Source organism: Sinohyriopsis cumingii, chromosome 16 (assembly GCF_028554795.1).
Source record: "Sinohyriopsis cumingii isolate HCF-2022 chromosome 16, ASM2855479v2, whole genome shotgun sequence".
Taxonomy (NCBI): Eukaryota; Metazoa; Mollusca; class Bivalvia; order Unionida; family Unionidae; genus Sinohyriopsis; species Sinohyriopsis cumingii.
The window spans coordinates 55,958,809-55,975,931 of record NC_142976.1 but is presented as its reverse complement, the minus strand read 5'-3'; the positions used below and the strand labels follow the sequence as shown (position 1 = coordinate 55,975,931).

The following is a 17,123-nucleotide window of genomic DNA, read 5'->3' as shown; positions in this document are numbered from 1 at the left end:
AAAGCGCTCTCCATTACGGATCACTGCCATCTCACCTCTGTCTGCGTGGGTTCGAGTCTAGGATTCGGCCAATGTGGGTATGTGAGAAAGCTTGCCAGTAGTTTCTTGCGGGTCAGTGGTTCTTCCAGGAGTTTTCCCTGATTCTTCCTCCACCATTAATACTGGGCACCAAGCATAGCCTATCGTGTGCTGAGAAATGGCGTTAAACCCCATAACAGCAACAACAACATCCTTTTCTGAGATGAACACTGTCCCTCTGGTCAATGCCTTTATCTTCAAGCCACCACAATTCCAGTATAAAATATTTTATAGGCTTTGGGTTAAAATGTCAAAGATCAAGGGTCACATTGGTTAGTAATAGTTGAAGTTTGTCAAAATAGAAATAATGCTGATGGATAGGAATTAGACTCTATATCAGATTTACCAGTGTGCTTGGATCAGCCTTTTTGGGGATGAAAGGTCAAAAGTTCAAGTTCATATTGGTAATTGCTTTCAGCTTTTAAGGTAAATAGTTGAGTGTGTCATAGAATGGATTGTTATTAGCTTTTATATACAAGTTTAATAGAGGAGTTTGAGTACTTGATGACACAGTCTGAGTTAGGGATGTTATATGTGGGTATGCTACTGAGACTGTAGTGATATCATTGCAGATGAGAAAATCATATTATGTAATTTTTCCTTAGGCTTTGTTATGTATTTTCCTTATGTCTGTTTTATATTGGGTTTTGGAAGGTTAAAGTTTTAAAATATGGAAAAGATGTAGATCCTTAAAATTTACACCATTTCTCCTATGACAAGACTTTATTGTAAAATAAGATATCATTTGGAAGATACTTTATGAAATGTGCTAAAAAATGGGGTTTTGTTTGGGTGGCATGAGGCTTATCATCATACATGAAGTTGTTATTGGATAAATATGGTAATTATTTTGTTTGTTAAAGGTGAGGTTGTATTATGGTTTTGAAATTAATGGCTCAAATTATTTAAATGACCCGTACTGGAATAGGAAGATATATTAATATCATCTGAAGTTCTAAATTAAAAAATGTTTTATTCCTGAAAATCCTATTCCCAATTATTTTCATTAGCTGTGATTATTGGCATAGACTTTATTTTCAACTACCTTGTAAATTACCTCAGGTATAAAGATGTGTCTGTAATGACGTCTTATGTATTAGCAACAGTGAATACATGTATGTCAAGATGTGTCGATAATGATGTCTTATGTATTAGCAACAGTGAATACATGTATGTCAAGAAAGTTTGCCTTCATGTATATTCAAGAGAAAATTTGTCATAACTTGTCAAATCTAAGCATAATTTTCTAACACTATGATAAAATATGCTGTGTGACATGAGTTTCTTTCATGAAGCAGCCATAAAAATTTACACAAAGAAATGTGCATTTCCAAGCTTAGTAGAAACAGAGGGACATTCTCAGATCTGCTTTCAGTGCCCACGCTTTTGTCCCTAGCACCACTTTTTAAATCTCTTTCCCCAATCTTGCCACCTTCCCAGCAATACCCATACCCTCAGATGATTAAAACATCTGAAATCGCAACTGTTGCTGTTAGATTCCACTCATTTTTGTGTTGTTCATTGTCAGATAAACTCGTGAATGTGCTGTTGCCTGTTTCTACTTTTTTAAATATCAAATGCCAAATTTTATGTAGATATAAAGTTTTTTTATCACAAAATATGATCTGTGTTATAAATAAGTTCCTTATTCCTTAAGTATAATTGCCTATTTTATCCTCCTCTTTATTATAAATTCCTAGTTGAGATACTATGATTGCATTCTCTTTCTTCCCAGCTGCAGAAAACCTTGTTATTTTTTTGTGATTTTTTTGGTCTGTTTGCATGGAGAGGATTATTTTCATGTAAAACCTAACACATTACTTTCACTTAGAATTTCTGAAACGCTTTTCTATTATTTAAGTGCATTATTTATAACAGTGGTATGTTGCAGCTTTGAACTCTATTACAAAGGTGTCACTAAGGTGCCGGGGTCTGGGAATTTATCCCAGCAACTTTGCTACCAGCACCTGATTCAGTAAATCAATGTTTTTGAGGACAAAAAATATTTTAAAAAACCCACTTACGTTTTTAGAAATCCTTTGTACTTGTAAAATTATTGAACACTCTACTATTAGTCATAGACCAGAACAGTTTATGGGCTGGTCTGTTGTCCATCATCTGTCCAGTAGGGAGAGTTTATTATAACTACTTCATTTGTCCATCATCTGTCCAGTAGGACGAGTTTGTTATAACTACTTCTCTTGTCCATCATCTGTCCAGTAGGGAGAGTTTGTTATAACTACTTCTATTCAACTATTTGGAGGATTCCCATGAAAATTTACACACACACACACACACATTCATTGCTGTAGAAGCCCACCTTTGTGTCTGTTGAATTACCAGACATCCGGCCCCTTTGATAAATGTTTTACGAGAGAATTCTTCCAAATTTACTCTCAGAGCCTCTTATAGTTTCACTTTTGCAGGAGAAATACAGACTGATTAGAACTTTTGATGTGGGGAATATTTAAAACCCAAGGAATTTTGTGAGAAAAAAAAAACTTATTTTGCGTAACCTATCAGGGTTAAATACATTTACTGCCTTTTATAACTAGGCATCAAGATTGGGGTCAGCCTGACCTCTACTTTCCTGAATAGCTGTTCTGGAGAATTTCAAATTCTGACAGTTCCAATATGAGATTGAAGTTAAAAGTCCCATTTCTAGTCGTCTAACGGCTAAGTAAACGAAGGCTTAATTAAGAATCACATCTTTACCGACACAGACATTAGAAATCATTGCAGTATAGCAATTTAATAAGCACCTGTCCCCATAAATGTAATTAAGTAAAAGTAATGTGCTCTTCATAGATAAACAGAAATTTGCATCCTCACATTCCCATGACTGCTCAAGTGGCCTAAGTGGTTAGAGCATCCTATCTTGGATGTGAGATGTTGTGGTTCGAACCCTGGCCGAGTCATACCAAGACTTACAGATATGGTACTAGCAGCTGCCATGCCAGGTAATCAGCATTAACTCATTCGGTCGCAGAGGTTTTTGTCGTTTTCGCCTGAATGTGCATAGGAAAGACATTGGATGGCTATTCCTGAATACATTGTAGTACATCGGCTTTCAACAGGTTTTCCATGAGACTAATGCCAGTTGTATTAGAAACATCATTTTCCATTGGTTATTTTGCTTGCGCATGAGCAGAAGGTTAAAAATTTGATTTTTTTTGTTGTTTTTGCTTAATGGACTCATCATTTTTTTATGGAGACCACTCTTTATTTCAAATGCCCACCTTATCCTAGTTTTTGCAAAGGATCACCTGTCTGTGTGCAGTTCAGACTAGTCTGCCTTAGATCTGAGGCCAAAAGGTCCAAAAATCTGGACACAAAATCGCATTCTGACCATGAGCAAATCTTTGGTGAAAAATAACCGGGTCCAAAAAATGAGGTTTTTCCCTGTCTATTTTGTAGTGCAACTAGAACTTCCAGATTATTTGGTATCATTTTAGAGCTATATCTGTCTGCGTTTTTGTAATACCACCCACGTTGGTGTATCTTAAATGACCTTGATGCTGCAGAGCTTGGAATTAGGGTACCGCTTCATCACGCCTCCACTGGGGCCGAATCGGTTGGTGTTATGACTGGTCGGCCTGGTGTCAGGATAATGTGACTGGGTGGGACATGATGCTACATGTCCGCGGCATGCTGTCCAGTGCTAGACATCACTATAAACAGCCATACTGCAGACATAGTAGCAATATTACTGAAAAATTGTTTAATCTAAATCACACACTTCCTGTGAAGACTGTATTGGTCCTAAATGAAAAAGATGCTTTACTGACATTCAGTATGACATCTCAGAAAGCATGGTATTGTTACTTATTAGGAATGGATCATCAATCAGCATGGGATTTTCATTAAAAGCCTTCTTATGATATCCAGATAGTCTGAAATGTCAATGGGGCAGATCTTGTTATAACTACTCCTCCTAAGCAGTTAGAGCATCTGCGTTGGATGTGTTTGGTCACAGCTTTCGAGCGCAGGCTGAATCATATCAGAGACTTAAATGGTACTAGCAACTGCTTTACTTGGTGCTCTGCATTAAGAGGTTAGTGTTAGGACCAGTCAGCCTGGTGCTAGGATAATGTGATTGGGTGGGACATAATGCCATATGTCTGTGGCATGATGCACCAGTGCTAGACATTACAATAAATAGCCACACTGCTGACATAGTGATATGACTGAAAAATTGTTAAAGCTGCATTAAAAATTAAAACCTCACTCACATGTCACTACTCCTGTTTTGAAAGTCAAATTGACCTGGGGTTTTCATCAGGAAACTTCTAAATATGTCTACTTGATCCTAAATGAAAATGATGTTGATGTGATATCCAATATGGCCACCACAATATCTAATATGGGCACCTCAGTGGTTATCTGCAAAATCTTGTTATCATTATTCTTAATGAATGCAAAGTCAAATTGACATGGGATTTTCACTAGAAGACTTCCTATCAGCTGTGATATCGAGATAGTAAGTCTAGTTTGACCAAAATGATTGGTGCAGATCTGATATACAGTATGGCTGCCACATTGGCTGCCAGTCTTGTATCATAATATATTACATTGTGTATAAAATACTGTCTGGTAATGCAGTATATTGCAATATGGATCACAATACATTGTTTAGTATCACATTTTATTATAAGCTGACTTTTTTCTCCATTAACTTTACATTGTTAGAATCATGCAATGTTGAACTCATGTGCAATTCATATTGCATTCATGGGCATAAAGGAACTACTTTCTATTGTAAACAGTGGATGCAGATGCCAGCACTTTTGATTTGTAAACATATCATGTACACTCGCATAGTATGCGCTTTATGTTTTGGTTGATTAATTTGCTTCTGAACTAAAGCAGATGTTTTGTGGACTGCCTCATACCAACTGATTTGGCAGATTTCGCGTTAACTTTTTTGATACAATGTTTTGGATTTAGACTAGCAGTAGACGCCAGACAGGGTCATTACAAATAACATGCAAGTGACAAGGCATTACCTGTCTTCTTTAGCTGGTACATGTTGTTGTTATAGGATTTAATGCCATTTTTCAGCACTCGATGGGCTATACATGGTGGCCAGTATTAATGGTGGAGGAATATTGCCTTGTATCGCAGTATTTTGTCTTGTATCACAGTATAGTGCAATAATAAATTTCTTCTGATACTCAGCTCAGCTTATATAATTCAAATCTTGAATCTGCTTATTTTCATTTTTCAGGGTAAAATAAACTGGAGCTTAACATGGAGTTGAGAGAGTATCAACGACAGTCATCAAATGAACTTGGGAACATGCAGGGAAGGCTGAATGACCAAGGCAGTGATCACTGCATAGAAACGGTTGAAGAAAGTTGCAGTCCCTCCATAATGGATACTTGTTATTCAGAAGTCAAACGTTTAGTTGGGCCTAAGGCTGAATTGTATAGTTCCTGTTCAGATCCTACTGAAAACAAGGAAAATATACAAATGGTTTGTGCTTCTGTTGAAAGGGTGCTGGCCAGAGATGTAGTTAAGAAGACCTTTTGCAGCTCTACAGAAAATTTGATGAGATTTGCAGAAATTCTCTACAAATGTACCTTATGTACTAGCTTACCGTCAATATTAACATCTAAAGATAATTTTTTATCACACGTGAAGAATATTCATCTTGAACACCATAATTTAACTTCCAGACACTGTACACAATGTGCACTTAGTTTTCAAACTGGAGAAGATTTAAATGCACACATGTCATGTGACCATGCAGGAAATGATAAAATTGATGTTGGGTCATGTGACATGGCAGAAGATGAAGACCAGCTCTCCTTTGAAAAAACTGAAAAGAATTTTCAGAAAGGAACTAATGAATATACAGACAAATGTTTTGAACCTCACACAACAGAATCAAAACATTCTAAGTTAGAACAGGAACAGCTGGAAGTTGATGATTCTATTTATAAGGGAAACTTTGTAAGTGAAAGTGGGTTTGATAGTAGCAGTGCTACTTTTAAGAGGCATTTTAGTAAGCACAGTGAAATAAATATAAATTCAGACGTAAAGTTTCAATCTTTTGAAGAAATTCAGCCACATTTTACAATATCTCATCATGGATTTGTGAGAAAGTTAGAAGAAAATACAGGGTTATCCTCCCCTGACAACCCCATTGATTACTCTTTAAACTGTATAAGGGAAAGACAGCTAATTCCTAAGGTGGAGAAGATTCAAGCAAGGGTTGATGTTGAAAATCTCCATGGTGATGGCATCAGCAAACTGCAGCATTTGACAAATTATATGCTGAAAAGTAGTGCCACTGGTATTCCAATGCCTACAGCATTTACACCTGAGTTTGGAAAATTTACAAAACTGATTAGAGAAGGCGGTAATATTGTGTATTTTTGTCAAGTTTGTAACTGGAAGTGTCCAATAAAATCCAATTTTCAAATTCACTGTGATACAGAAGGGCATAAAAACAAGGTTAAGATGGCAGAAGACACAAAACCCAGGAAAGATGAGTCGGGTCCTAATGAGGAACGGCAGTCCCCTGCCAAGGATTTAAATGCAGGTAAAACAATTGCATTGATCAGGGATGAGAGTGAGCAGCATAATTTTTCAGAGCCTGTGTCATGGAGTCCTCGTGTTGAAGCAAGTTGCCGATCACTCCTGGTAGAAAAACCAGGATTGTATATTGGTCACAGAGGAACCAAATCAGATACAATACTGCCTTCCAAATGTAACATTGAATGTCCTAATCTTGAAAAAAGACCAGCAACAGAGAAAGAAGTGAATAGCAATTGTGTAAAAAAAGTATTGTCACAAACTTGTGATGTGGGTACTTGTGATAAAAAGTTGTTGCCACTAAAATTAAATAGACGAAAGCGGCATGCACCAACAAGTGTAAGGAATTTGTCCCGTAATTTTCTCAGATGGTTTGATTCTGATTCTTCAGATGATGAGAATGATAAATGTGTCTCCAAAAGATCCAGTTTTAGTACAGATTCGGTTCTTAGCGAGCCAACAAAAAAGAAGCTATTGCAGTTTATACAGGACAAAATGTCCCCAGAACATCGAAATGTGTGGGGAGAAAACACCCTTATATTGAAGGGAGATAGCTATCTTTCATCAGAAATAATAGAAGTGTTGTCCAAAAATAATCAAGGGTCAAAAGATGCATCTTTGGTACAGAATAATGCATCGGATATTGAGATTATTAAATTGAACACATCAGTTAGTGAACCAAAACCAATGGAATGCCACTACAGTAAAACAGAAGGTGAAACAATCGAGTTGAGACCTTCCGCACTAAAAAGTGAGTCTGCAGAACTAATATTTTCAAGTATGAAAACTGATTATGATGATACGTCGATTGATGCCAGCTGTAGCTCACCAACACAGCCTCAGTCAAAGTTCTACAAGTGTTTCTTCTGCCGTTACGAATACAGCAATGTCCAGGACTACACACAGCATTTTGAAACGATGCATGGACAGGGCAAATCAAGGGCAGATGATAATGGTTCATCAGACACAGCTCCCGGTGGAGCAGGGGATGGGAACTCCTGTCCTAATTCCACAGGAGAGCTGTGGAAGGTCCACAGATTGAAGCAGATTCTTCCAGGTGGGTATAATAAGCTATTGATGGTTATGAAGTAGGATCAAGGCTCACAAATGTGGAATATTGTCTAAGAATTGGGGTTTTAAAACTTTTTGTTATTAATTGTTACAGCACAGTAAACTTTTTGTCACACAGGCTTCATGATAATAAAACTATTAAGATCTGGCAATGATAACACACACAACAAAATATTATATATATATATATATATATATATATATATATATATATATATATATATATATATATATATATATATATATATATGGATTAGTTTAGTATACTTGCATTAATTTATAGTATTTTGGTTGCCATGAATATTTCTGTTATCTGATATGAAAGACCTTCTGTTACCATTTTTTGTGTATTGCTCGTCAACTGCTACTAGATTAATGCGATGATGTATATTGTTCTACTTGCTGGCATAGTTCAGCTTCATTGTTAGTGTCACCCATCATAATTTAGCTCTATTTTTAGTATCTGCCACCAAGCATAATTCAGTACATTGTTAGTATCCATTATCAAGAATAATTCAGCTGCATTGTTAGTATCCATTACCAAGCATAATTCAGCTGCATTGTTAGTATCCATTACCAAGCATAATTCAGCTGCATTGTTAGTATCCATTACCAAGCATAATTCAGCTGCATTGTTAGTATCTGTCACCAGCATAATTCAGCTGCATTGTTAGTATCTGTCACCAGCATAATTCAGCTGCATTGTTAGTATCCATTACCAAGCATAATTCAGCTGCATTGTTAGTATCCATTACCAAGCATAATTCAGCTGCATTGTTAGTATCCATTACCAAGCATAATTCAGCTGCATTGTTAGTATCCATTACCAAGCATAATTCAGCTGCATTGTTAGTATCTGTCACCAGCATAATTCAGCTGCATTGTTAGTATCTGTCACCAGCATAATTCAGCTGCATTGTTAGTATCCATTACCAAGAATAATTCAGCTGCATTGTTAGTATCCATTACCAAGTATAATTCAGCTGCATTGTTAGTATCCATTACCAAGCATAATTCAGCTGCATTGTTAGTATCCATTACCAAGCATAATTCAGCTGCATTGTTAGTATCTGTCACCAGCATAATTCAGCTGCATTGTTAGTATCTGTCACCAGCATAATTCAGCTGCATTGTTAGTATCCATTACCAAGCATAATTCAGCTGCATTGTTAGTATCCATTACCAAGCATAATTCAGCTGCATTGTTAGTATCCATTACCAGCATAATTCAGTACATTCTTAGTATCCATCACCAGCATAATTCAGCTGCATTGTTATTATCCATTACCAGCATAATTCAGTACATTGTTAGTATCCATCACCAGCATAATTCAGCTGCATTGTTAGTATCCATTACCCGCACAATTCAGTACATTGTTAGTATCCATTACCAGCATAATTCAGTACATTGTTAATATCCATTGTCAGCATAATTTAGTACATTGTTAGTATCCATTACCGGCATAAATCAGTACATTGTTAATATCCATTACCAGCATAATTCAGTACATTGTTAATATCCGTCACCAGCATAATTCAGCTGCATTGTTAGTATCCATTACCAGCACAATTCAGTACATTGTTAGTATCCATTACCAAGCATAATTTAGCTGCATTGTTTTGCGGTGCAAAACTGCACTGTATGCAATGAGTGCTGATTCATTGAAAACAAACAGTACATTGTGTAATGGAACTATCAAGATGCTGACTATTTTATTAGAGCAGTTCACTTATAGTTGTCATTATATAGTCTGTTTAGAATAATAACTGTAACCTATTGCTGGGCATTAAAAGTATTTACTCAGATTTTTTTTTACTCAAGCAAGTCAGCAGGAGTGTGAGTTAGAAGTGTTCTGTATCCAGTCATCAACACATTTCCAAACAATTTTGTAAGCAGTGAGAATCATCTAACACTCACCTATAAATGTAGTGATATTTTATGGTTACATTAGGCATTGCTTGTTTGAGGGAACCCTTATTCGCTGTTAGGCCTTAAAAAAAATCATTATTTTTAACAATGTACAGTGCAGTGTATACAGTATAGGACACATACAAAAAATTTAAGTGGTTCTGATGGGTAGTTTGGTTTTGCATGTACAGATGCAACAGAATTTAGTTCCTGTTGTAAGTTTTGTTTTTGGAATCTTTTAAAACCTAATTGTTCTGCTATTTGCCTTAAGCCCCAGCCACCCTCATTTCAATAGGAATATCTTTACTAATCATACCAAGATTGTAAAATTTGACCCATGTATTGCTTTGTTTATAAAGATAAAGCTAACTTTGAAATATGAGCCATATACAGTCAATACTTTTAGTCATATCAAAGACTTTTAAAAATTGTACTAACAGCTGCCTCACTTGGCACTCAGCATTAAGAGGTTAGTGTTAGGACTGGTCGGTTTGGTGTCAGGATAATGTGACTAGGTTGGAAATGATGCTCCAGTGCTAGACATCACCACTGACTACCACACTGTAGACATCATGACTCAAATTGTTAAAGTTATGTTAAAAATCCCAAGAATATGCACACACACACACACACACTATATTTTGTGTCATTTTTAGTCAAGTTGATGGTAGCTTGGCAGTATTTGGCTAGCACTTGGTGACCTGTATTGTGTCATCCAGTGCAGCCATACAGCAGGCAACAAGAGGTGATCCACTTGCTGTATATATACTTCCTTATAAGTTGTGTCCAACTGCAAAGAACATATACCCATACTGTGCTGGCAGGTCAGGGTCTGTGTTGTTTGTTCTACTGATCAGTCCTAACAAACTGGATAGGTTGAGATACCTCTGCATATTTTGGGTCTTAAGACTATATGCAATATTTTGTTGTGTTGGATATGGACATTTGATATGGTGGCGTTATTAATAGCCTAGCATGTGAGATCAGGTTACAGCTTGTTTTCTGTAGCAACACACTCATATTAAAAGTTGTGCTGTAAGCTACATTTAATTTTTCTTACAGTTGATTCATTATTTTCATATACCTTATTGTTGTTTTGTCTTATTTATAGAAACATACAAGACACACATGTAAAGATACTGCTATTCCTCCCTCCCCCATATACAAACTAGAGTCAAATCAAAGTTTCTGTGCAAGCCAGTGTTAATAATTTTGTTCCAGCCCATAACATACTTTGTAAGCAATCAAACATAAGGTTGAGGCTGAAAAGGATGTACCAGTATTACTGTGAAGTAACATTTCTTTTAATTTAAATCCTATTTTAGAGCTGCTGTACGTGTGTCCTCGTGGGAATGTCTCTAGAGACCTATTGCTGCAAAAGATTAGCTGTTGTCTGGGAGATTCACAAACAATCTTGTGGGGTCCAGCCTGTAACAAGGCCATGAGAGAAGTTTTTCCAGGCAGTCTTGCACAGAGGAAGGGGAAATACAAGAAATATCCTTCATAATACTTTGTACAGCATACATGTACTAGAATTTTTAAATTTCATTAATGTTGTATTTCATCAGTGTATACTCAAATGTCACTTCAGCCTGTAAGGCCTACAGGTTATGTCTAGATAGATATAAATAGTCATTTTAGCCACTAAGGCCTACAAGTCATGTCCGTATTGATATACAAGACACCTTAGCCAGTAAGGCCTACATGTCATGCAGACAGATATACATCGCTTTTAGCCAGTAAGGGTAACAGGTCATGTCCAGATAGATATCAAATGTCACTTTAGCCAGAGCAAGGCCTAAAGGTCATTTCCAGATAGATAGCAAATGTCACTTTAGCCAGAGCAAGGCCAATAGGTCATTTCCAGATAGATATCAAATGTCACTTTAGCAAGAGCAAAGCCAGTAGGTCATGTCCAGATAGATATCAAATGTCACTTTACCCAGAGCAAAGGCCAATAGGTCATGTCTTGAAAGATATCAAATGTCACTTTAGCCAGAGCAAGGCCAATAGGTCATGTCCAGATAGATATCAAATGTCACTTTAGCCAGAGCAAGGCCAGTAGGTCATGTCCAGATAGATATCAAATGTCACTTTAGCCAGAGCAAGACCAATAGGTCATGTCTAGATAGATATCAAATGTCACTTTAGCCAGAGCAAGGCCAATAGGTCATGTCCAGATAGATATCAAATGTCACTTTAGCCAGAGCAAGGCCTAAAGGTCATTCCAGATAGATATCAAATGTCACTTTAGCCAGAGCAAGGCCAATAGGTCATGTCTTGATAGATGTCAAATGTCACTTTAGCCAGAGCAAGGCCAATAGGTCATGTCCAGATAGATATCAAATGTCCTTTTAGCCAGAGCAAGCCCAATAGGTCATGTCTAGATAGATATCAAATGTCACTTTAGCCAGAGCAAGGCCAGTAGGTCATGTCCAGATAGATATCAAATGTCACTTTAGCCAGAGCAAGGCCAATAAGTCATGTCTTGATAGATATTAAATGTCACTTTAGCCAGAGCAAGGCCATTAGGTCATGTCTAGATACTTATGAAATGTCACTTTAGCCAGAGCAAGGCCAATAGGTCATGTCTTGATAGATATTAAATGTCAATTTAGCCAGAGCAAGGCCTACAGGTCATTTCCAGATAGATATCAAATGTCACTTTAGCCAGAGCAAAGCCAGTAGGTCATGTCCAGATAGATATAAAATGTCACTTTACCCAGAGCAAAGGCCAATAGGTCATGTCTTGAAAGATATCAAATGTCACTTTAGCCAGAGCAAGGCCAATAGGTCATGTCTAGATAGATATCAGATGTCACTTTAGCCAGAGTAAGACCAATAGGTCATGTCTAGATAGATATCAAATGTCACTTTAGCCAGAGCAAGGCCAGTAGGTCATGTCCAGATAGATATCAAATGTCACTTTAGCCAGAACAAGGCCAGTAGGTCATGTCCAGATAGATATCAAATGTCACTTTAGCCAGAGTAAGACCAATAGGTCATGTCTAGATAGATATCAGATGTCACTTTAGCCAGAGCAAGGCCAATAGGTCATGTCTAGATAGATATCAAATGTCACTTTAGGCAGAGCAAGGCCTAAAGGTCATTTCCAGATAGATAGCAAATGTCACTTTAGCCAGAGCAAGGCCAATAGGTCATGTCTTGATAGATATTAAATGTCACTTTAGCCAGAGCAAGGCCAATAGATCATGTCTTGATAGATATTAAATGTCACTTTAGCCAGAGCAAGGCCAATAGGTCATGTCTAGATAGATATCAAATGTCACTTTAGCCAGAGCAAGGCCAATAGGTCATGTGTAGATAGATATCAAATGTCACTTTAGCCAGAGCAAGGCCAATAGGTCATGTCTTGATAGATATTAAATGTCACTTTAGCCAGAGCAAGGCCAATAGGTCATGTCTAGATAGATGTCAAATGTCACTTTAGGCAGAGCAAGGCCTAAAGGTCATTTCCAGATAGATATCAAATGTCACTTTAGCCAGAGCGAAACCAATAGGTCATTTCCAGATAGATATCAATTGTCACTTTAGCCAGAGCAAGGCCAATAGGTCATATCTAGATAGATATCAAATGTCACTTTAGCCAGAGCAAGGCCAGTAGGTCATGTCCAGATAGATATCAAATGTCACTTTACCCAGAGCAAAGGCCAATAGGTCATGTCTTGAAAGATATCAAATGTCACTTTAGCCAGAGCAAGGCCAATAGGTCATTTCCAGATAGATATCAAATGTCACTTTAGCCAGAGCAAGGCCAGTAGGTCATGTCCAGATAGATATCAAATGTCACTTTAGCCAGAGCAAGACCAATAGGTCATGTCTAGATAGATATCAAATGTCACTTTAGCCAGAGCAAGGCCAATAGGTCATGTCTAGATAGATATCAAATGTCACTTTAACCAGTGCAAGGCCAGTAGGTCATGTCCAGATAGATATCAAATGTCACTTTAGCCAGAGCAAGGCCTAAAGGTCATTTCCAGATAGATAGCAAATGTCACTTTAGCCAGAGTGAAACCAATAGGTCATTTCCAGATAGATATCAAATGTCACTTTAGCCAGAGCAAGGCCAGTAGGTCATGTCTTGATAGATATCAAATGTCACTTTAGCCAGAACAAGGCCAGTAGGTCATGTTCAGATAGGTATCAAATTTCACTTTAGCCAGAGCAAGACCAATAGGTCATGTCTAGATAGATATCAAATGTCACTTTAGCCAGAGCAAGGCCAATAGGTCATGTCTAGATAGATATCAAATGTCACTTTAGCCAGAGCAAGACCAATAGGTCATGTCTTGATAGATATCAAATGTCACTTTAGCCAGAGCAAGGCCTACAGGTCATTTCCAGATATCAAATGTCTCTTTAGCCAGAGCAAGGCCTACATGTCATCTCCAGATAGATATCAAATGTCACTTTAGCCAGAGCAAGGCCAATAGGTCATGTCTAGATAGATATCAAATGTCACTTTAGCCAGAGCAAGGCCAATAGGTCATTTCCAGATAGATATCAAATGTCACTTTAGCCAGAGCAAGGCCAGTAGGTCATGTCCAGATAGATATCAAATGTCACTTTAGCCAGAGCAAGACCAATAGGTCATGTCTAGATAGATATCAAATGTCACTTTAGCCAGAGCAAGGCCAATAGGTCATGTCTAGATAGATATCAAATGTCACTTTAACCAGTGCAAGGCCAGTAGGTCATGTCCAGATAGATATCAAATGTCACTTTAGCCAGAGCAAGGCCTAAAGGTCATTTCCAGATAGATAGCAAATGTCACTTTAGCCAGAGTGAAACCAATAGGTCATTTCCAGATAGATATCAAATGTCACTTTAGCCAGAGCAAGGCCAGTAGGTCATGTCTTGATAGATATCAAATGTCACTTTAGCCAGAACAAGGCCAGTAGGTCATGTTCAGATAGGTATCAAATTTCACTTTAGCCAGAGCAAGACCAATAGGTCATGTCTAGATAGATATCAAATGTCACTTTAGCCAGAGCAAGGCCAGTAGGTCATGTCTAGATAGATATCAAATGTCACTTTAGCCAGAGCAAGACCAATAGGTCATGTCTTGATAGATATCAAATGTCACTTTAGCCAGAGCAAGGCCTACAGGTCATTTCCAGATATCAAATGTCTCTTTAGCCAGAGCAAGGCCTACATGTCATCTCCAGATAGATATCAAATGTCACTTTAGCCAGAGCAAGGCCAATAGGTCATGTCTAGATAGATATCAAATGTCACTTTAGCCAGAGCAAGGCCAATAGGTCATGACTTGATAGATATCAAATGTCACTTTAGCCAGAGCAAGGCCAATAAGTCATGTCTTGATAGATATTAAATGTCACTTTAGCCAGAGCAAGGCCAATAGGTCATGTCTTGATAGATATTAAATGTCACTTTAGCCAGAGCAAGGCCAATAGGTCATGTCTTGATAGATATTAAATGTCACTTTAGCCAGAGCAAGGCCAATAGGTCATGTCTTGATAGATATTAAATGTCACTTTAGCCAGAGCAAGGTCAATAGGTCATGTCTAGATAGATATCAAATGTCACTTTAGCCAGAGCAAGGCCAGTAGGTCATGTCCAGATAGATATCAAATGTCACTTTAGCCAGATCAAGGCCAATAGGTCATTTCCAGATAGATATTAAATGTCACTTTAGCCAGAGCAAGGCCAATAGGTCATGTCTTGATAGATATTAAATGTCACTTTAGCCAGAGCAAGGCCAATAGGTCATGTCTAGATAGATATCAAATGTCACTTTAGCCAGAGCAAGGCCAGTAGGTCATGTCTAGATAGATATCAAATGTCACTTTAGCCAGAGCAAGGCCAATAGGTCATGTCTAGATAGATATCAAATGTCACTTTAGCCAGAGCAAGGCCAATAGGTCATGTGTAGATAGATATCAAATGTCACTTTAGCCAGAGCAAGGCCAATAGGTCATGTGTAGATAGATATCAAATGTCACTTTAGCCAGAGCAAGGCCAATAGGTCATGTCTTGATAGATATTAAATGTCACTTTAGCCAGAGCAAGGCCAATAGGTCATGTCTAGATAGATATCAAATGTCACTTTAGCCAGAGCAAGGCCAATAGGTCATTTCCAGATAGATATTAAATGTCACTTTAGCCAGAGCAAGGCCAATAGGTCATGTCTTGATAGATATTAAATGTCACTTTAGCCAGAGCAAGGCCAATAGATCATGTCTTGATAGATATTAAATGTCACTTTAGCCAGAGCAAGGCCAGTAGGTCATGTCTAGATAGATATCAAATGTCACTTTAGCCAGAGCAAGGCCAATAGGTCATGTCGAGATAGATATCAAATGTCACTTTAGCCAGAGCAAGGCCAATAGGTCATGTGTAGATAGATATCAAATGTCACTTTAGCCAGAGCAAGGCCAATAGGTCATGTCTAAATAGATATCAAATGTCCCTTTAGCCTGAGCAAGGCCAATAGGTCATGTCTAGATAGATATCAAATGTCACTTTAGCCAGGGCAAGGCCAATAGGTCATGTCTTGATAGAGAAACGAGCAGCATACACATCTTCTGAGTCAGAAAAAAGTGAAAGTGTAATGTCATGGAAGGGTATGTTGAGGAATGTCTCATGTTTTGTAACATGTAGTTCTTCCCCTGACTTAGAGGAAAAGATGTATGCACATTTATGTATCTTAAGCCACCTTTCTTAAGCAGTGCAAAAATAGAATTAAAATGTATGGAGAGTTCTTTTATGTTCTTTCCTATGTGTTATTAAATCCTTGACAATAAACACAACTTATTTCTTTGGAGTTGATATGGTTGATGCCACCACTGAAACAGCAGAAGATCTAAGTGATGCTGAGACCGTGTCATCTGGTTACCAGCCTCTGCGAGATATGTCCCAAGATGTCGAAAAATTACTGGAATATCTGCCAAGTAAGTGACCCAGAAAATCTGCTAAGTTTGTTTACTCAGGCAGCTCCTTTTGAGAGATGGAAATAGAGGTACATTTGGGTAACATCATACAAAGTATAGCAGAATATCATAATACATGTTTTAAAAGTAATTGGAGTTTATTGGAATAAATGGACATGGTTAAATAAAAAATTAATGAAATACTCATATGACATGAGGATATATATAATAAATGTACAGAGATGTCCAGGTGTTTTTCAAAGTATGCATAAAAAATGAAATAACATGGCATATGGCTATGTTGAGGTCATCAGGCCAAGATGTATTTATATGCCATAAGATATGAGTTCTTTCTGCTAACTAGGAGGAAAACATAATTGTGGTATTATATTTATTATATAACCCCATTTTCAGACTATCCAAATATTTTGGCTTGGAATTGAAAACAAATTGTAATTTGTATATGCTTGAGTTTTGATGCATATAAGAACAAAATGTCACTGAAAACATCAAAATAGTTCCAAGCTATGTGCGCAATACTGAATTATGGATTGAAACACCAGATCAAGCATGTATGATGATGATTCAATAGGATTGTAATATAAAAGGAA

The 17,123-nt window shown here is 37.4% G+C and overlaps 1 protein-coding gene across 1 annotated transcript in view; it reads left to right on the top strand.

Moving 5' to 3' along the window:
- The window catches only part of LOC149780458 (uncharacterized), a 41,218-nt gene that overhangs the window by 6,967 nt on the left and 17,128 nt on the right, over positions 1–17,123 (top strand). The window contains exons 2-4 of the mRNA XM_089937396.1: positions 5,306–7,675; positions 10,924–11,093; positions 16,392–16,533. Coding sequence (XP_089793522.1) covers positions 5,329–7,675; positions 10,924–11,093; positions 16,392–16,533 — 2,659 coding nt within the window. The 5' untranslated portion in view covers positions 5,306–5,328. The remainder of the gene's footprint in view (positions 1–5,305; positions 7,676–10,923; positions 11,094–16,391; positions 16,534–17,123) is intronic.